General features: G+C 46.1%; 1 protein-coding gene and 1 pseudogene across 3 annotated transcripts in view; one reads left to right on the top strand and one right to left on the bottom strand.

Moving 5' to 3' along the window:
- Positions 1-1,883: 1,883 nt before the first annotated feature.
- Positions 1,884-20,987, bottom strand: part of N4BP3 (NEDD4 binding protein 3) — a 28,613-nt gene continuing 9,509 nt past the window's right edge. Inside the window, exons 2-6 of one of the 3 annotated variants that reach the window (XM_088662077.1) lie at positions 17,073-17,273; positions 8,315-8,737; positions 5,810-6,346; positions 3,455-3,712; positions 1,884-3,026 (exon numbers count right to left, since the gene is read on the bottom strand). In XM_088662077.1, the coding sequence (XP_088518203.1) occupies positions 2,457-3,026; positions 3,455-3,712; positions 5,810-6,346; positions 8,315-8,707 (1,758 nt within the window). In that variant the 5' untranslated portion in view covers positions 8,708-8,737; positions 17,073-17,273 and the 3' untranslated portion in view covers positions 1,884-2,456. Of the gene's footprint in view, positions 3,027-3,454; positions 3,713-5,809; positions 6,347-8,314; positions 8,738-9,140; positions 9,275-17,072; positions 17,274-20,987 lie in introns of those variants that run through there. The other 2 variants (XM_035105873.3, XM_035105872.3) reach the window with 2 other exon arrangements.
- LOC118080523 (PAT complex subunit Asterix pseudogene) lies at positions 6,910-7,230 on the top strand (annotated as a pseudogene).

Here is a 20,987-nt window from a genome sequence, read left to right as displayed (position 1 = left end):
AGATGAATTGTGCTACCGTATGTGTCCACAATGCTAGTACAGTAGACTTGCAGTGGAGCATGAGTACCTGTTTGGGTCCCTCAGTGTTGACAGGCAGTCCACTTTATGGACAGAAGCTACAGCAGCTGAAAAACATGACCTAGTCTACAGAAAACCTCTGACCTTGGCTTGTAACAAAAATGTAGTGTCCACATCTTTGCTGGATATAAACCACAAAAGTGGGAAAGGATTGTTGAGCAATGTTCACCTACAGGTTCGGGAAATGAAATATCAGAACTGACACTAAGGAACGATCCCACCAGTGAAAAACACCAAAGTGAACAGTACATGCTTGCGAGGCTGTCTTGTGTCCAGCTGTAGTGGGAAGAAATGTAAAGTGGAGTGGCACACTTGTCTCCAAGTAGGAAAAGCTGTAGAGACCAGGTTTCTGGGCTGGGGGCCAAGAAGGAAACACTGCTGTCATAGACCTTTGGAAGAAACACATGTCAAGCGCAGGATGGCTGGAGGGGCCAGGACGTCTGAGCTTTCCAAGTGTTTTTGGATTTGAGCTGTAGCACCGCAGACTTCTTTGTATCAGTGACACCTGCCCGAGCCCCATCGCCTTCCAGGGAATGAATCAGTCCTGTGGAATTCAGGAAACTGGTTTGTCGAGCAGCTCTAGAAGGCAAGCACCACTGCTCCCTGTGACGCCTCAACTCTTCCCTGTGGCATCTGAGCTAGCAGCTTGGTTTCTGGCTTTGCTGCCAAGTTTTGGTGCCGCCCTCTCCTGGGTTGCTCCTCAACTCTGCACAGCTCTAATTGATGGGTGGAAACCTGCTTTGGGGATTTTGGATGAGGCGCCAACAGAGCACTGGACTGGTGTGGGCACAGTGAAACAAACAAGGGATTTCAACAGCCGGCTGTCCGACAAGAAAAACAAGCCAAGCCTTTGCAGTTTCCTGGGACCAGGGAAATCCAATTCAACTGGAATTGTAGGAAGCACGTTCCCTATCCAGGCCTAGGATTTTTTTATGCAGCCTGATGTTCTTATCCAATCTATTTTGCAATTTCTTCATTAATTTCCATCCCACCATTCACTAACCCAGGCCTTTGACTTTTGGCCTGTGGCTTGGACATGAGCCAATTACACATCATAGGTATCCAATAAATACATTAGATTTCTAGAAATGGCGGGGCCACAGTGAAGCTCAGCCAGTTTCTTAGGCTAATAAATTAAATTGCTTAGCTGCAGTATAATTTAGAGAAAGTTTTGCAGGGAAGGAAGCTGTGTTATATACGACTGGATATTCCACACCCAGCACAATATTTGGTCATCAGATCTGTCAAATTCTCTACCAGCCAGCAGATAATTATTTTGTTTTTTGCTCTTGCTGGTTATGCTGTACATTTCCTGAATTCAAATGGCTTGGGCATGCCAAACTCTCTGTGCTCACCTCACACTTTCCTTACCAGTACGGTGAGCAAACCCTGTTCTAAAGCAGAAAGAGAAGCTGCAGGATGCTAGAAACCACAATCAATCCTTTCTCCATCATCTCGGATTGCAGTCCGGATAAAGGATTATACTGACTTTCCCCCCCCTTGGATACAGAAAAATGCTTCAAGAAGATTCCCTCTTATCACCACCCCCTACCTACCCACCCACCCACCCACCTCCCTAACGAAGAAACACAGGGAAGAGAGTCATCTCCATTCTTGTCTTATGCATGGCCCCATTTCTTCTCGCTGCTCTAACTGGCCTAGGTAAGACTGCAAGAACTGGTTGTGGAGCAACGTAAGCATGTGTATTGAATTTTCATTACAGTATAAATGCCATGGTTGACAATAGCAGAAATGTTAGGGGATACTACAGTGGAAAGAGAAAGCAACAAACATGGAGCCAAAGATGTCAGGCAGATTTTTATTCCAGGAATTGCCAGGTAGAACTTCCATTTCAGGACTCATCACTCTGGCCCAGAACTTTCAAATCCAAAACTGGGGCACCCCTCAGTGGTGTGTGCCTTGTATTGTAAGCTTGCTCCGCCGCTGCTTCTCAGTGCAACAGGCCAAGTTTCAAGTTGTGAGGAGACACAGCCAAAGCTCCACAAAGGGCTCATTACTTGGTGGCACCATCCTTTGCACATTCTTCTTCAGACCTTTTCAAGAAGGGCCACAGCTCCCAATCGTGGCCGTTCACGTTCCACAATAACATGTGCCAGCGTGGGCACAAAGCAGGACACAATAGGAAAGCATTCTGCCCTCCAAGACAGGGAGGCAAAGGCCTACCTGGACGGACAGAAAATGCCAGGTGCAATGCTGGGATTCCATTCCATGGACAGCAGCAGTCTTCAGAATCCTCTATGGGCGAGATTAACCAGCCCTTTAGTTTAACCACTTCTTCTACCAAAACCCTAAGGTCCATGCTGCTGCGTGGTACCTCTCCCCTTTGTAATTCCAGCACAGAGCCCCTTGCATACTGTTCAGATCTTTGAGGACTCAACTCTTTCAATCCAAGGTGGCTCTGAGCTGATACTTCTGGGCTCAGCTTGGAACTGCCGGAACTCACTTAGTTGCCTCTCCAGTGTCTGGTTCCGGTAGTACATCTCCATATAGCCGGCCTGAATCTCCCGCTGATAGCGCAGGACTTTTTCCTTCTCCTTTTGCCAAGTTTTCCGCTCCTGCTCAAAGTTTGCAGCTTGCAGCTGGGCCTGGCGCCTCTCGCGCAGCAATTCTCCCCATAGCCACTCGGCGCTCTCGGCGCTCTCCCCCTGCATCCCCTGACTTTTAGAGTCATCTGTTTCACAACCCAAAAAGTCCTGGCATGCTTGCATGGGAGAGTCCCGTGGAGGAACGGGGGAGCTGCGCTCTGGCAAGGTTTGGAAAGAGTCCCCCAGCTGTGCCAGTTGTGAGTCCTTGGCTTGCAGCTCTGTTCGGACCTCCCGCAGCTGTGTTTTCAAGCTGAAGATTTCACCCAGTTTCTGGGCTATCTCCTCCTGGGCATCTCGGAACTGCTGCTTGAGCAATGAAATCTCTGCAGTCTTCTGACAGACCTGTCAAAACAGTACATTAGGGTGAGAACAGGGGATAAGACTAGACAAAGAGAAGCAGTGAGTTGTTGAATCCTTGGTGCTGCAGCACAGCACAGGGAAAGGGTTGGAATATTTCCAAAGGACAATGCCATGCCCACGGCAAAGTCAACCAAGCAACAACAAAGACCAGAGGGAAAGGGAGATGTTGGGGGTTGTTCAGATAGGATTGTGAACATAAGGCTTTTCATCTGAAAACTTAGTTCTACAGCTTGGCAAGAGGGAAGCAGTAGCCACAAAAACTTTGCCAGCTGTCTAGTAAGAATTGATCTGCTTTGCAGAAACACCAGAGTTCAATAGAACTGGCAGCCATGAGCATGCTGAGGAGCAAAGAAGAGCCAGGATCGCAGTGGACCTTGGCACTGTGCTCTGTATGGGTTTTCCCCACTCACCTCCCACTGGGTCTCCTCCAACTTGGGGCTCAGGCGCTCTGCCTGTTGCTGCTGCAGCCTCAGCTCCTCGCACTGCCTCTGCTGAAGGTCCAGCTCTTCTTGCAGCCGTTTCTTTTCCTGCTGAGCTTTGTAGAGCTGCAGCTGAAGTGCCCGTTGGCTGCGTTGGGCCTGTTGCATCACTTGCTGCAGCTTGGCTACATACATCTGCTTCAGTTCATCCAGCTCATCCATCCACAAGCGCTGTTTGTCCTCAAACATCTGTCAAAATGAGGGAAGATCATGGAGGGGTCTTACGTCAGCCCTTGAGATGACTGGCCAGATTCAGTTGGCAAATCAATGGCTTTTCTCAGTACAAAAGATATCACAATCCAGAAAGCTCAGGCTTTCTATGGAAGGCAAATCTATTCTACTCTAGGACTCATTCTTTAAATGTCTCAGTTTAAGTCCATAGCATCACAAGGTAAAAGGCACAGCCAACACAGTACCTTGCAGATGTTGTTGGATTCCAAGCCCCCATCAACCCCAGTCAGCATGGCCAAGGAGTTGTAGTACGGAAACAGAGAGACCATATTGGTTACCTCTGAAAGGATCCAGATAGCAGAACTGGGGAAAGTCTACATCCTGAGATTCTGCCGCCAGTCTGTTTATAGACAGGACTGGTAAGAAGGGCTAGTACTAGCCTGCTTCAGAGTAAGTCAGCTCATTTATAATCAACTTGAATATGTATGAGTATATAAACTTAAATTAACATACGTTATGATTCAGAAAAGGAGCAGCTTTCCAATATTCATGATGTGTAACTCCTTGGCACTTTCAGGATGGTAGAGCAAAACACAAACCCAATGACTGCAGAACTGCTAAGTCCTTCTGTCCCCAGAGTATAGCTTGACACTCAGTAAGACTGTATATTCCAAACAGAAGATATGGATGGGCAGCAAAACCCTGCAATATTAACTGAGCAGTTCACTTTTTCACTCTATTGCGCTCTCTACATCATCAACAACAAAGAAGACTTTCAAAACAAAACCAAGCAAAACAAAAGGGGCTATGAAGCACCATTTACAGTATATTCCTGCGTATAAGACTACTTTTTAACCCAGGAAAATCTTCTCAAATGTCAGGGGTCGTCTTATACGCCGGGTCGTATTTCTTATACAGTGAGTATATCCCAAACTCTATATTTTAACTGGAAAAGTTGGGGGTCGTCTTATACGCCCAGTCGTCTTATACGCCGGAATATATTGATAGCCTAGGGAGGCTAAGAATTGCTTCAAGGAAATCAAGCAGAAAAGTTTGCCCCCAAAAGCAGTTGTTTAATATATTAGACCACACAAATTATTCACATAGGGACAATTGGGCAACTCACTTTTATGAGCATATTTACACAATTATTTTTAAACCCTGCCTGTAACACAATTTGGCCATTGTCTTTCACTGTGGGGAGTCCAGCACCCTTGAAATGGGTGTTGGGACCAATGTAAGATAAGATGTTTTTCAATGATCATATACATATAGTATATGATCATTGAAGTGCCTGGCGTGCTCTGGTCCATGGGGTCACGAAGAGTCGGACACGACTAAATGACTAAACAACAACAAATTCATATAGTAAAATCAGACCAGGGAGAAAAATTGGAGCTCAGGTTCTCAGCTTTACAGTCTGCTCCACAGAGGAGATCCATCACCAACACGTATTTCAACATAACCCATTTCTGTGTGGAAAAGCTTCACCACAACGATTACATGCTCTGCTCCTTCCTTCCACTGGTACACAGGATACCTTCACACACATCTCCTATGTAAACTATTTTTTCCTTTTCCTCTAATTCTGTTATATACTTAATGAGGAATGTACAAGGAATTCTTTAATTAAATTTATATCGCACCCATTCTTTCAAAATAGCTCAGGACTAGATCAGTGGCAGGAATTGGTTCCAGATAGGAGTGGAAAGCAGACACGAGAGTCTTGCAAATAAGCAGCCTTGCAATGAAGTACTGTTACTAGTCCACCTGCCCCAACATACCCATGTTAGTAACCTGCATGGCACTTTGAAAGCCTGAAAGCAGTGTAGGAGCAACCAGCTCTCTTCCTCCACAGAAAAGCTTCTCCATTGCCCTGAGGCCATTCTTATTCACCACAGGCATCCAGGAAAGTGGCTACAGTACTAGCAAGCCTAGAGAAGGGTGACATGGCTGACAGTGATGTATGTGGGATGCAAATTAAGGATGGGATGCTTTAGGAACAGAGGATGATGCAAGATCCAAAAAAACCAGAAGGCAAAATGAGGAAAGGGAGAGCAGATTGTAGTTTCCACAGGACCAAATAAGCCCACCCTGTGGCGAAAATCCACCCACCTGTGTGAAGGGATCATCATTCTCACTCAGATTTCTCTTAAGCTGGCGGAGCTCCATGCCCTTCTCAGTCAGCCGGTCCTCGAGCTGCTTCACCACATCTTCCAAGGAGTATGTGGGTTCATATGGAGGGGGTGGTTCCCCAGAGCTCTGCAGGCGGCTCAGGCTCTTGCAAGACAGAGGTGCTTTGTCTACAGCCAAAGGGTCCCGTGGCCCCCGAGAAGTCCTGTCTAAGGAACCACCAATGTGGTTGATGTGGCCTACGGAAGCACTGAGCTGGGTTGGAGCAGGTTTGAAACGGGGAGTGTAGGTGGGGAAGCTTTGGATAGAGTTGGTGCTCTCGTCCAGGCTGATGGTGTGCAGCAGGTGGCTGCGGAGGGGGCCGCGTTGCGAGGAGCTGCTGGTGCTGCTCTGGGTCAGCAGCGTGTGCAGGCTCCCGTTGCTCTTGGACAGCTTCTGGCCTTTGGCTGATGACAACCCCGGCATGGACAACAAGCTCTTCCCAGACACCACCTTGAAGGCAGAGGGTCTGATCCGACACTGGAAGGAACACAAGAGCCATTAGCAGGTACATCAACCCATGAGCAAAGCAGGGATGGAAGGAGGTCCACATGTTCTTGCCACAGTTTGTAGAGTTGGATATAGCAGGGATGCAGAACATCAGTCTTAGGGGGCAACTGTGGCCCTCCAGGTCTCTTATCTGGCCAATGGGACTCTTCTCAAGCCGCACGCCCTTCCTCAGCCACACCCGCTACTGGCCCTGCTTTGTACCCGCCTCAAGGATGGAATTCAATATAGAGCTACGGTGGAATTCAATATGGCGCTAAGGTAAACATTCCATCAGCACACGGAATTCTCCTTGTGCAACCATCTCCCCCTCTTCTCCCTCCACCCTGCCCCCGATTCTGATCTAGGGGATGCCCCAACACTCTGGAGCAAATCTGGGGAGGCACGCACCTCACATGGTGGGAGGAGTCCCATTGTGCAAGTGGAAGTAGTTCTGCTCATGAAATTATTTCTTTGAATACTGCTCTGAGTATTGAGCGGAAGCGGAAGTTGGTGTTGTGATGGGGGCTGCTTGGAGTAGCCATAGGCAGTGCACAATGGCCGGTAACAACGTAATGAACCCACGGCGGCCAAATCACATTCTCAGATACAAACCTCTGTCCACAGAGAACAACCCTACCCTGGAAGACACCACACCAGACTACATGAATCTACTGGGAATGATTTTCAGTATGTGTGGCTTGATGCTGAAGCTAAAGTGGTGCGCCTGGGTTGCTGTCTACTGTTCGTTCATCAGCTTTGCCAACTCTCGGAGCTCAGAAGATACCAAACAGATGATGAGCAGATTCATGTTGTCTAGCTTGGCTGTAGTGATGTCCTATCTGCAAAACCCACAACCCATGTCTCCTCCTTGGTGAAAGGATATTGCCTCTCTTCACAGCTCCTCTTGCAAAGCAGAGGTGCACTCCCTCAACAGAGAGGACTATTTTCTCAGACAATGCAGATCCATTTGCACATGTCTTGGCAGTACTCGTTTTGCTGCATTAATAAAGTGATGGTTATTGGGGGGGTGGGGATACTGCCCTGAATGTTTTTGCTTGGCTGCAGCGTGTGCTTGATTGAAATTGATAATGCTTGTCGCTTGCCAAGATGGAGGATACAAGGGTACATGAGTGTGTGTGTGTGTGTGGAAACTAGCCACCTGCACAAAAGTAAAATTCATATATGTTGTTGCTCTGCCCACTTCTGCCTCTGGCCCCACCCAACACTGGCATGTAGCCCCAAAAGGATTGCAGCCCTTGGTCTAAAAAAAAGGGTTCCTACCCCGTTATATAGATTGGTTTTCCCTACTGATCGCCCCTCAACTTCTTCCTCTTTCAGCTGTTGAAGATAAATGACATAGGCCTTCAAGAAGAAGAAGTTTGAGGCAGAGGCAGCCTACTTCTTTGACCAAGTAGGCTGGGCACTCCCTAGCCAGCAGCAACATACTGGACACCATGTGGAATCTGGTGGCCATGGGGCCAAGTGTATCCCAGGGTCCACCGATAGCAACAGTACAGCATCAGTAGCCAATATAGTTGTTCTGTCCACTGCAAACTGCACCTCCTTAGTTCCAGGTCCCTCTGGGTCCATTAGCTCCTCCTATGCTCCAATGCAGTGGTGGAGAACCTGTGCCCCCCCATATATTGTTTGATTACAGCCCTCAACAGCCCTGACCGTTGGCTTCGGCTGATGGGAGTTAGAGCCCAACAACACCTGGAGGACCGCAAGTTCCTGACCTCCAGAACACCCCATTAATCCAATATCCCCACATCACACGCTGCTGGACCCTATGTAAAGCTAAAGGCTTTCTGTTTCAACACATCAGAAATACTGTAGGACTACTGATGGGAAAATGCATTGGATTTATGCCAAGAAGCCCCACCCCATTCCCCTTCTGATCAGTGTCTCTGCCAAGAAACTCTCTCTTCCTTCCTAAAACCACACCCCCAGCTTGCTCACCTTGTCAAAGCGTCCACGTTCAGGCAAGGAGCTCTTGGAGAAATCAGCTGCCCGTTGATTGTCCCGGAAATACCGCTCAGGGGACTGGTTCTCCCGGTCACTCTCATAGTCCCTTTTAAAGCCACCTCCGGATGACTGGTGCTTCTTCTCAGCCCGCTTGCCCCCATGCAAGTAGCCAAAAACTTCACGCTGTGACATTCCTTTCCGGAGCAGCCCATCTGGCTGACGCATGCCGCGCAGACCTCCCGGAGCAGTTGGCAAGAAATCCTGTTTCTCTACTAGGCTGCCCACGCTGCCCATGCTGCCGTCTTCGGGCTCGGAATCCAGAGAGTAAGGATCAAAAAGACAATGGCCAGGGTCACAGGTCACATGAGAAGCCTGTGCTGTTGCCATGGAGATTTAACGACAAGTGGAATGCCAGCACTGCCAAAAGAAGTCACATAGGAACACAAGTTATTGATATGTTTGTTCCCACCAGCCTGTGGGAACACCAGGCTAAAAATCTATCCCAATCCATTCCTGTCAGCAAAAGGTCCTCACACCAGTTCCTAGCGACACCATGCTAGGAAACAAGTCTTCTCTTAAGCTTTGGTGGTCAAGCGAAACCAACAGAAGCCACTGATATTACAGGAGGGGTAGGGAGTCCAGAAGCTGTGGTTGGCCTACAACTCCCATCAGTCCTGACCATTGGCCTTGCTGGTTGAGGCTGATGGGCATAAATGCCCAACAACATCTGGAGGGCTGCAAGGTCCCCCACCCCTGCCCTACAGCTAACTATGGGCCCTGTCTCCTGCATCCCTTTTACTGAGCTATTTACTGTACTCACCCAGCCAGAGCAGAGTCCAAATGCAGGAGATGCTTCAGCAGGAAGAAGCAACTCCCAACAAGGAGGCAGGATCCACCCAGACCTGCTCCCCACAGAAGCCTAAGTTATTCTCCTCTGATGACAAGCTGAGTCCCATCTCTAGCTCCTCCCACCCGCCTCAGGCAGTAGGGTGGAAAACAAAAATAAACACGCTGGATGGCAAAGGAGGAGCTCCAAAACTGACATTACTTGTGCAGCTACCGGTTATTCTCTCACCAAGGCTACTGCAAATCGTTTCCTTATTTTAGCCGCCAATAAAAGAACTCCTGGCAAGCCCCTATATTGGGCTGGGGAACCTGTGCCTCCCCACCACCTCCAGCTAATGCAGTTGGACTACAACTCCCATGATCCATGACCATGGACCATGCTGGCTGCAGCTGATGGGGGCAAGAGTCCAACAACGAACATATGGAGGGTGCCAAGTTTCCCCACCACTGTTCTATACATTATATGGTGGTGGCAGCCTCTACTGTCCCTAAGAACATCCTGCTCCAGTGATGATCACTGATAGCCTCCCCTGGCCCGCTTGGTCAAGTGCAGCCAGAATCCTATATAAAGCTTATATAAAGGTAGCATATTTTTGCGGCTTAACAGGCCAGTCAGAACAGGACATGAGTCTGGCATGACATTTGATGGGACCACAATGAGGAAAGCAGCTCCCTACCAGGATTCAGCCTTGGTCTGTCATATTGTCAGGGTGATAGTGATGATGCAACTGCAATTTCCCTCTCACACAGAACAGGGCCTTTTTTAGCTCCAGGCTAGTTAAGTGTACAGCCTGCTGTTCAGTTGGTTAAGAGGTGGGAAAGGAAGGAAGGCACAAACCACAACCTAATGCTTGCCAGCTTCCATGGGGCAGATAGGGTGGCCATGTGTCCTACTATGGAGAGGACAGTTCTCTATTTGAAGGGCTGTCTGGTCAAAATCCAGTTTAAAGATAAAAGAACCAAGAAGGGGGGGGTTGTCTTTGAAGTTGCCCCTCAACAGTGGACTGAGAGGCACACAGGTCACCTGGTCAGTCTTTCCCACTATGGATGAGATGTTTGTACTTTTACCTAAAATATTCTTTCTAAATCTGCATCTATACATATGAATTAGCACATGCAGATTTACTATAGGTTTGTATGGTTGTTTTTTTACCTCTTCTTGGTAATGGGTTTTCTCTTTCTTGGTGATGTATGAGTGGGCACTCTCGGGGTAGGATAAATCTCAGACTCCTAAACTTCAGAAACGTCACCCAGTTTCTATATACGGTACTTGTCTCCAGACCTGGCTCCAGATATACACTGCCAGAGTTGAACAGTAGAGAAACAAGCATATATGACTTGCTGTTTTTCCCTCCTCATGGAGGCAATAATATAAGGCGTAACAATCCTCTGTGTCCCCTCTAACTAAAGGCAGGACTCGTATCTTAAACTGTTTGGTGATTTCTCGGGGCAAGAACTGAAGTATCTTGGCACAGATTTATTCTGATGAGGCAGTGTTTCAGGGAACTAAATTGGAAACATGCTCAGAGATGAGCTGGAAGCACAAACAGCTGAATTGGAGGAAACCGGAAAAGATATTTGGGAGGCAAGAAGGGGAGGACAGCATCATTTCCTGAGCAGGTGTGAAGGCTTTGAATACTCAGCCTTACTAGGAGAGAGCATGAAAGCCTGCTGTTAACTGTTTGCAAATGAATGTTTGGTCTCCAAATGCCACAGATTAAGGTCTGGTTTACACATGCAGCAAAATAAAGGCGAAGGTTAAGGACTTCTGACAGCAGGTGGAGAGCCATATTTCCGAATGCTCCCGGAAGTCCAACAAAAACTCCCTCTGAGCAGAAGCCAGCACAGCAGGCAATAGGCTAGAGACTAGTCCTGATAATATAGTTTCTTACACCCATCACAAAAAATAAATGCAATACAGAAACAGCATTAAAAGAGGCAGCAACATTCCAGATAGGAAAACAAATTATTGGGGGGGGAACCAAGCATAACCACAGAAGGGGGGGGAGTAGAAAAAGAAATTAAAAGTGACAGATTTAAAAAACCTGTGAGAATAGGAAAGGGTTTTGCCTGGGGGCGAAAATATGTCTAGCTAGGCAGCAGAGAGAACCTCTCTGGCAAGCTACTACTGAGCAGCCCAGTTTTTTTGTAGCCACCTGTTGTATCTCAGCTGAGTTGGGACTTGGCGAAGGATCCCCATTGTTGATCTCGGGGTATATAAGTAGAAAAGGGTGGAAAGTGGTTTTTCACATATTGCACTGAAGGACTTGGAAGGTCAGAATCAGCAATTGCGCCTGGCAACACGCTGGGTGCCAGTGTAGTTGGCATACTAGGCTCTTAGTACCCAGCCCCAAATAGTACTCTTGCAACTGTATTCTATACTATCTGTAGTTTCTAGACCATCATCAAAGGCAGTCCAAAATACAACACCTCACAGTTACCTAATTAGGTTACCAAGACACACCAGGATCACTGAAGCCAGGCTATCTCTGCTCAAGCATAGTCATAGTTGGTGTACCAGTCAGGTAAGCTAGCATAAGGCACTATAAGATGGCAGAAGGCACTCTCATCCTCTGCATGGCTAAGCCTAAATGCCCACTGTAAGAGCTCAATGCACTGATCTGATGTGATTTATTATACTTCTATGCCGCTTTTCATTCAAATGAATCCCAAAGTGGCTTACGAACAATACATAACAATGACATGATACAGTACAGCATAATATATCACAAATACACTATTAACAACATAGAATATTTAACAAATCATCAGGAAAACAATTACAATTCATAAAACACTTAAATCATCAACTAAAAAAATAAGCTAAACATCACAAAGCAAAAGTCATAACCCGGAGTGGGGGGGGGAGGAGCTCTATTATACACGTCCTTCCTTTTAATCATAGGCCTCTAAGAAGGTAATCTCAATATTTCTACTACAACAGTTCCACTTTCCATCATTACCAAACTAGGGCTGATTTCTTGAATTGCCCAGGGCAGTGGCTCTAAGAAGGCTAGCACCTCAGAGCAACTCTCTGCACCTCCATTTTAAACGAGCTTGCTGCCAAATGTTCATGCTCTGACCCTGCAAGATAATGACCCTAAGCACTGCAGGCTCATTAATTATCAGATAATGAATCAGCCCAACATGCTCATAACCCTGAGTCAAAAAGCTGCCACGAGTACGGAAGCACAATGTTAAAAGGACTTTGCCAACAGGCGCCAAAAAAGGTCCACAGTCAAACTGGCAACAGAACCCGGGACTCCACATTCCCTCTTGTAGGGGCCAGTAAGTTGGCTCCAGTCATATCAAGTGGATCAAGGAAGTCCCAAAGAGGAAGGTTTCCATGGCAACAGACTTCCACACAGCTCATTTATGTTCCCACATGTACTGATAATATACAGTCTGTTCAAAGTAGGCTTGTGGCAGAGAGCCCGCCCAGCTTTAACAGATGTTGACACAGTTCTTGCAAAGGAATAAGAGATCTCCCCCCCCCCTTGGTGCACATAATTGGGTCCCCAGTGCACATGACAAAGGGTAGCGACAGTAGCTAAAGGCTCATTATAATGATCCTATCCCATGTTGACTGGCAGATAGGATGGGGCGTTTCAATAGATGTCCCAGAGGATTTGGCGGCCTAGATTCCTATACAGTGCCAAGACTCTTGAAACTTTCCTGGCCTAGAGGCTCACACCCCATCTGAATCAGGAGAGACTGTGCATGCCCTGGACCAGAGTGTGGACTCGGTGAAGGCCAAAAAAAAAAAAAAAGAGTCTGAATCATTGCAAGATGGAGGCAATGCGGGCAAGTGGTTCCCAAGTCTCAATAATGGGACAGCTGCCTTTCTATTGGGTTGCACTCCCCTAAAGGAGCAGGTATGCCTGGGTATAGACTGGGTGTGCTCCTGGATCCAGCTTTGACACTAGACTAGAGGCTGGTTCCCAGATACAAGAGAGAGGGCAGTTGCCCACTCTGGATAGGGCTGCACTCCTTCTGAAGGAGCAGGCACATAGTTTGGGGTGCTCCTGGAACTAACTTGGTGGCCTTAGTGACTGGGAGTTCTTTTTATCTGCTGGTATGCCCACCAAGTGTGGCAGTTCCTGATTAGGGATGACCTGACTACTAAATTCCATGTGTACTGATAACCTCAAGACTATGCCCTTGCGTTTCATCCAGAAGCTTCAACTATTGTGGAATGCTCTGGCTAGACTGGTGATAGAAACAGACTACCACCAACACATGACAACGGACTTAGAAGACTGGCACTGGCTTCCCGTCTGCTACCATGTACAATGTCCTGAACAACCTGGGCTCAGGATACCTTACTGACTGCTTTACCCTGTATGTCCCAGGTTGATAAGTGAGATCATCCAGGGAAGTGTGGTCCCCCATGGACCAGAAGCACAGCTCATATCAACAAGAAGCCATGCCTCCACTGTAACTCTAAGGAACTCCCTACCATTAGAAATTAGGCAGGCACTGTCCTTGCTAAGTTTCAGATGTTAGGTTAAACCAGGAGACCTTCACACCATTAGAATGTTGTTCTAATGTTCTCCCCGCTACCTACTGTATATTGGGTGTTTTTATTTCTGTAAGCTGCTTTGAGACATATGGTGAAAAGTGGTGCATATGCTTGTAAATAAAGAAATAGAGGCTGGGGTGACCTTCATGGCTAGGAGTGCTTTTTTACCAGCTTTGGTTGGCAAGACAGCTACGGCCATTTCCGAACCAGGATAGCCTGAAAATGGTTGCTCATGCACTGGTAGCCTCCATGTGACGCTGCCCATGAAGTTGGTTCAGAAACTGCAGATTGTGCAAAATGCAGTGGCCTCAACCGCTCACTGAGGCAGACTATCACCATCGTGTTATGCCGTTGCTGAAAGAATTATACCCACTGCCAATTAGCTACCAGACTAAGTTCAAGGGGCTGGTATACAAAGCCTATAGAGCTTGGGACCAGAATATAAGAGTGTATTACTCCTTCTATGCCCAAGCAATGACTGCACTGTGAAGAGAAATGGACTTCTGCATATGCCATCTAATCAAGAGGCCCATTCTGTACAATGTAGGAATTGGGCCGTTAGAATGGCAGCACCAACTCTTGGGAACTCCATACTGTTTCTTTCAGACAGACACCATCTCAGTTAGTTATCTTTTCAAAGTCTATTGAATAGCTTCTGTTCTTCAACAAGCCTTTGCAGTGAATATTTTTATCCCACTCAGTATCTGCATCAAACTGAAATTGTTTTTATATTTGAAATTGTGTGTGTGTGTGCACATGTGTTTATTGTTGATGTAGTTATTACTTTCCGAGATATTTTATAGGAAGCAATTCACATACAGAATGGAATAAAATAAATATTTCCCAATACCACCGTTTTGTTCATAATAATTTCATGATTAGCTGATGGGGTGATTTTCTTTTATTGTCATGTTGTTGATACTATATGTGAAACAAATTATTGAATGTTAATAGTTTTTGGTTATATTTTGAATTGTTACAGGGTGGCAGTGATTTCTAGTGTATATTTTGTCATTTCTTAGGGTTCTAAACCACCTCAAACACAGTAATTTGGAAAGGTGGCAAACAAACTGGAATAAAATGAAGTTGGGCTGGTTCACATGGATGAACCTGTTCAGGTAACACTAGGACTGTGACGCATTGAATCTGTATGGAAATTCCTCAATCAGACCTGTCATGCCAACTGGGATGGAAGCCAGTTCCTGCCAAATCTCTTTCTCTACTGTTCAGTTCATAGTCTGATGTCCAATTACTCTTCACTGTTTTCTGTCTTCTAAAATGTTTTGTGGTCTCCACCCTTTTCTTTAATTTGCTCCATGTGGTTCTATCCAAGTCTTGATCTTGTTCCTTTTTCCTCTTAGTTTCCTTTCAATCATCTATTGAAGGATCTCCCATCTTCTGCAATATCACATTGGACCCTAGGACTCTTAGGATAAGCACCGTCATACTTCTTCAACTTTTTCTGCAGTCTGCATACTGCTCCAAATCCACCCAAATATACCTTCACTCGCTTCCATCCTATTCACATTCTTTTCCAATACAAGCTTCACATTTTGTTTCTTTCACTTGGCCTCTTGTCTATACTTCACATATACCGGTAAATATATGAACACATATTTTTAAACTTCTGGATATATTTCTCCTGCCAGATATTCTCCGCTCAGTGAATGCTCTGCTTTATAACAAAAAGCTGGGAGAAGCAATGGGCCCTGTTGGGATGCTACCTGGCAGGGCTGGCCTACCTTGCAAAAGTGAGAGGGTGGTGGATTGACCATGTAGGTTGCCAGAGAGCAGAGGTGAGCAAAAAGGGCTAGGCAGCGCATGCAGGAATCAGGTTAATGGGCATGCAGCAGAGCAGCGCTCCTCCTGACTGGCTCAGATATGCCTGGATACATAGAATCATAGAATTGTAGAGATTCAAGTCCAAACCCTGCAATGCAGGAACACATAGCTATCCCATACAGGAATTGAACCTGCGACCTTGACATCATCAGCACCACACTCTAACCAACTGAGCTATCCTGGCTGTGTGGGGGGGATGTTCCCTCACCTTCCCTAGCGTGGAGTTGCACCTTGAACCAGGGACTTCCAGCCTACTCTTCTGCAGCCCCAGAGCTCCTGGCAACTATGCATGGGTGTTCAGGCTGAGGATGGGAGGAAAACAAATGCGCCATGGTGTGTCTACTAACTGTCTGCTCCTCTGGCTGACTGGCTCTGTGGTAATTGCAGTGTGGGTTCAAACTTTGGAAACTCCCTCTCTTTTGCCCCTGATATAGCCTTTTCCTTCCCTTACCTACCTCCCTCCCCACTCTGTCTGTGTGTGGCTAGGTTTACAAAAGGTGAGCACGGCCAGATTTGCCCCCTCCCTCTAGTAGGGCTCACACTCCCATATCCTGCTTCCCAGCCCCGTGCTCTATGCAGTGAGTCACTGATAGTTATTGCTGTCAGCAAGTGTCTGTAGCTAGCTGCCTTTGTTACACAGCTCAACTCCTCCCTTGGGCTGCTTGGCCAAAGGGTTTTTACCTCCCTACCTGAATCTTTAACCCCTGTTGGCAGGAGGGCTACACTTGATATTTGCAAGCCCAGGAAATTACTTGGGTGCTGTGCAAGTAACATTGCCAGCACAATCCCTGATTCATAATGGGCAGTGCCAATTTTCCCAGGGATGCTGGCCGTGTTTGATGTATCCCTTTCTAATGCTGCTTTTGTATGTGTATGTGTGTCCCTCTCAACGTGGTAAATATAGGCTATGGGGATGTTCCAGCAGTGTAGTGGTGGTACATTCTGCCCCCCTTGCCAAATAAATAAATAAAGCAAAAATAAAGCATAGAGATTGCGTTGCCTTAGGGCTAGTTCCAAACTGATTAAAGGATACTCTCACATAATTTTTAACTGACCTATGAAAATCTCCAACACAGATTGTATCTAAGTATCAGAATTTAACCAAGATAAATTGGGCAGCTATACTATAATTGGTAACTAGAATAAGAATAATTGGTGCTACATAGGTGGAGGAAAATAAATCCTTCAAGCCTTAGGGTGAAATTCCATCACATTATGAAAAATAGGGGTATGACATTTCTGAGGTATGGTATATTATCTTACAATGTGTGTGTTTTGCATTACGTTTCACCTCATTTTGAAATGCCAGTGATTGCCAGAAGACTGGGCTAAATTGGCAATTCTAGTGGAGATAAGTGGAAAAAAAAAAGAACTGAGACGAGAGACTGGCTTACTGCAGGAATTGCCAAGAGTCTAACCTCTGCAGACTTCAATAACAACTGACACTTTATTTTGTCACACGCTGGAACTAGTGCATCCCTGTAGGATCAAACCCCCTTCCATTTATGCCAATATACAAATCTATGGTGAGAGAGACCTCACTTGTAATAGTGGGCAGTATTCAAAACACATTCCCTCTCCAAGGATTTCCAATTGCATAAGGGGATTTTCTCCAAGTCTCACAGTGGCCAACCAATTCTTGAGAGTAGGATGTGGACTAGATGGGCCTCCTTTGGCCTGATCCAGCAGGGTTCTTCTGATGTTCCACTAAGTATTTGCAGCAATAGGACAAACTGGGCAAATCTGTAATGTAATAATAAATTGACAGTGACAGACCGATAATACAAGTAGTCAGGGCTAAGTCAGGGACAGGTAAATGAAGCAGGCTCAAAGCTGAAGCAGGCAAAGTCTGGGAAACTGAAGATGGCTTTGGATACTACCCAGAATTGCTGCTGGGGGGGAAATGTATGAATAACTTGCACATCCTGCTTCCATTCTGCTACGTGCTACATACCGGTAGGTATCCAGCTTATACAGCTCCTTTTGAAGATGATAGTTTGCTGCTATTACTACTACCCAGAAGCATGGAAAGAGCGTTATCTTTTCAGTGCTCCAATGCAACATCTGAAACCATCCATAGTTAGGATCTAGAAGTGATGCATGGGCACGTTCTGTTGTAGAAATAAGGGTTTAAGGCAGGAAAGGAAGAGATCTAGCAGGGCAGGGGATAACTGCAACAAAGCACACATAAGAGAGCAAAGCAAGGGAAGAGATGACTGGGGATATTTGAGATCTGGAGGCACATTACTGTAAGTTTGCAGCGGTGGCTAAATGGACATGGTTCTTGTCCAATTCTCAGAGAGTAAGTCAGGTTCAAGGATTTCTGACACTAAAAGCTGAAACTTCACTATCCAATCACACTAATACAGTACAGTGGTACCTTGGTTCTCAAACTTATTCCGTTCCGGAAGTCCGTTCCAAAACCAAGGCATGCTTTCCCGTAGAAAGTAATGCAAAATGGATTAATCTGTTCCAGACTTTTAAAACAACCCCTAAAACAGCAATATAACATTAATTCTACTATCTAACGAGACCATTGATCCATAAAATGAAAGCAATAAACAAGGTACTACAGTCAAAACAAAAAAACAAAAAAAACCATCAAAGCAAAAAGAGCCGCAAAAACAAAAACGCAAAATAGCAAAAACAGACAGACCTCAGCGTAACACTCAAAACAGAAGTGTGGCACTCAAATCGGAAGCGTAACACTCAAAACAGAGCATGTTCAGCTTCCAAAAAAAAGTTCGCAAACCGGAACACTTACTTCCGAGTTTGCAGTGTTTGGGTTCCAAGTTGTTTGAGAACCAAGGCGTTTGAGAACCAGTGTACCACTGTACTTGTGTGGGCTGTGACATTTCTGGGCCAAGGAACTCTTGGTCTCTCCTGAGAATGTCAATGGTAATTTCATTTCTTTCTCAAAAAAGAGAAGGCGATAAGCTTCATGGTGTGAACAAGTATTAAAAATGTGACTGCAGTTTATGCCAAGACTCATAAACCAGAAGGCAAATTAAGAGACTCCAATATGTGGCTGTCACTGAGAATGACTATTAAATCAGCATCAGATTTTTAGAAGCTTGCTGTGATTCTAAACATCTGAAGGAGACCATGAATGTCATAAAAATAGAAAAGGTCTCCTGGATCAGACCAAAGGTCCATCTAGTCCACCATTCTATTCCTAGTAATGCTTCAGAACAGCCCTCTACTGTTGTTTCACACACACACACAACTTGATTTCAGTGCTATACATCAGGCATGTCCAACAGGTAGATCGTGATCTACCAGTAGATCACTGGATGTCTGCAGTAGATCACTGGTAGATCACTGGCTCCCCCCAAAGAAGCCGAACAACTGTGGCTCCCCTAAAAAAAAAGCTCAACATTTTACCTCCTCCCTGAAAAAACTCAACAACTTTGACCTTAACCCCCCCCTTCAATTGGTCTTCCTCCTTCCTAAAAAAAGTTCAGCAACTTTGACCTGAACCCCAAAAAGGAGGGTAGATCACTGCCAGTTTTTAACTCTGTGAGTAGATCGCAGTCTCTTGGGAGTTGGCCACCCCTGCTATACATGTTCTAAACTTGGGAGGTTCTATTTACCTATTGTGTCCATTGATAATCCTTTCTCCATAAATTTGCCTAATCCCCTTTTAAAATCAATATGTAAGCCTGTGGCCATGGACACACCTTATGGAAGTGAATTCTATGCTTTGTTTGAAATTACATATTTTCTTTTCTCTGTTCTGAATCTACTGGGTGTACTGTGAAACAATTGGGTGACCTCAAGTTTTAGTATTATGAAAGGGAATGGAGGGGGATCACACTACCTATTCTTTCCACGCCACATATTTTTTTCATAAATCATCTTTTTCAAAGTGATGTAGTACCATAACTTTACCCCTTTCCACAAAGGGTGGTGTTTCAACCCTTGATAATTTTGATCACCCTTTCCTGCACTTCTCCAGAGATCTACGATTTCTTTTTAGAGATGGAGCTACCAGAACTGTAAATTTCAGTCAATATAACCAAGTCAGTCCCCTCTCATCAGTCATCTAATGTGGGCCATCTAACGTTACAGATTTCTTCTCCAGAAGCCACTGCATGGAGGTTGCTCCAAGAGCTGTTTGCTATACCAAATGCACTTTCATGCAGTGGTGAGACAGGGTGGGACGAACAGGGCCGGCTCTAGGTAGACCCCCGGTGGCGCAGGGCACCACGGCGCCGGCCCGCCAGGAGGGCGCCGCGAGCTGCGCCCACCCGCTGGCTGGCCGGTCCGCCGCGCAGCTGCGCCTGTGGCAGCCGCGCTGCGCCCACCCGCCCACCGCGCCTGGAAACGGGGCGGGAGGGCGCCGGAGAGATCTGGCGCACCACGGCGCCAGGGGCGCTTAAGACGGCCCTGGGGGGGAACAGGACAATTGCTACATGTGCAACCATTGTATACATTTTGGGAAGCCACACCCAATTACAGCTCTTCAACAAGTTTGCACACATTTTACAGTACAGAAGTGAGAACATTAGGCAGAAGACCAACACCCTGAGAGCAGGAGAGACTTATTCCATGTACTGCCCGTGTAAACTGTTCAGTTGCCTCTCCAAAGAAGGTGAGGCAATGGTTGGAACAAGGAAGTGGCTCATGTTTCCTGTATCCTTCTAAATCTAAAAATAGCAATTTCACAGGAAGCAGCTTGTGAAACCCCCGGGCAGGTAAGGTTGACTATGTTGGGGCATTCAAGGTTAGAAGCAATACCCAGACATTCCTTTGAGTACAAGTATTCTCAGACTTGGCTTCTGCACTGATCAGCTCTCCTTCCTTCAAAACAGGAATACATGCATCAAAAGAACTGCTCAACCGCTAGACCAGAAATGGGGAAACTGTGGTCTTCCAGATACAGGACTGTTAGATTGCAAACTCCCATCATCCAAATTCATCATAATGCTAATGTACAAGAAGCACATGAGGTTGGTCTAGACTAGAATTAGATGACCCTCGCAGTACCTTCCAATTCTATGATTCTATGACCCCAATTGTCCTGCAAAGAAGCAAAAAAACAAAAGCAAAAAACCCCCACATACATAAGAGCAGGCACAGGCAAACTCGGCCCTCCAGATGTTTTGGGACTACAACTCCCATCATCCCTGACCACTGGTCCTGTTAGCTAGGGATGATGGGAGTTGTAGTCCCAAAACATCTGGAGGGCTGAGTTTGCCTATGCCTGCATAAGAGGTTTGTTTTTAAATGACCTGCAGCTATAGTGAAAGCATTTTCTAAAGCTGTTCCTCAGTCTTGCTTTTATGATCTATATACCATTCAAAACAGCAGGATGACAGAGACTAAAACCATATGAATTGTATATATCTTTACATAGCTAACAATCTACATTGTTCAGAAAAAGAATGGAAAAAATAACTATTAAGATATCCCAGAAAGAAAATGCTCTGTTCTGAAAGCCAAACATGTATACAC

This window comes from Zootoca vivipara, chromosome 2 (genome assembly GCF_965207765.1).
Source record: "Zootoca vivipara chromosome 2, rZooViv2.hap1.1, whole genome shotgun sequence".
Lineage (NCBI taxonomy): Eukaryota > Metazoa > Chordata > Lepidosauria > Squamata > Lacertidae > Zootoca > Zootoca vivipara.
The sequence above is the reverse complement of the archived record's forward strand: the minus strand, read 5'-3'. Positions and strand labels throughout refer to the sequence as shown.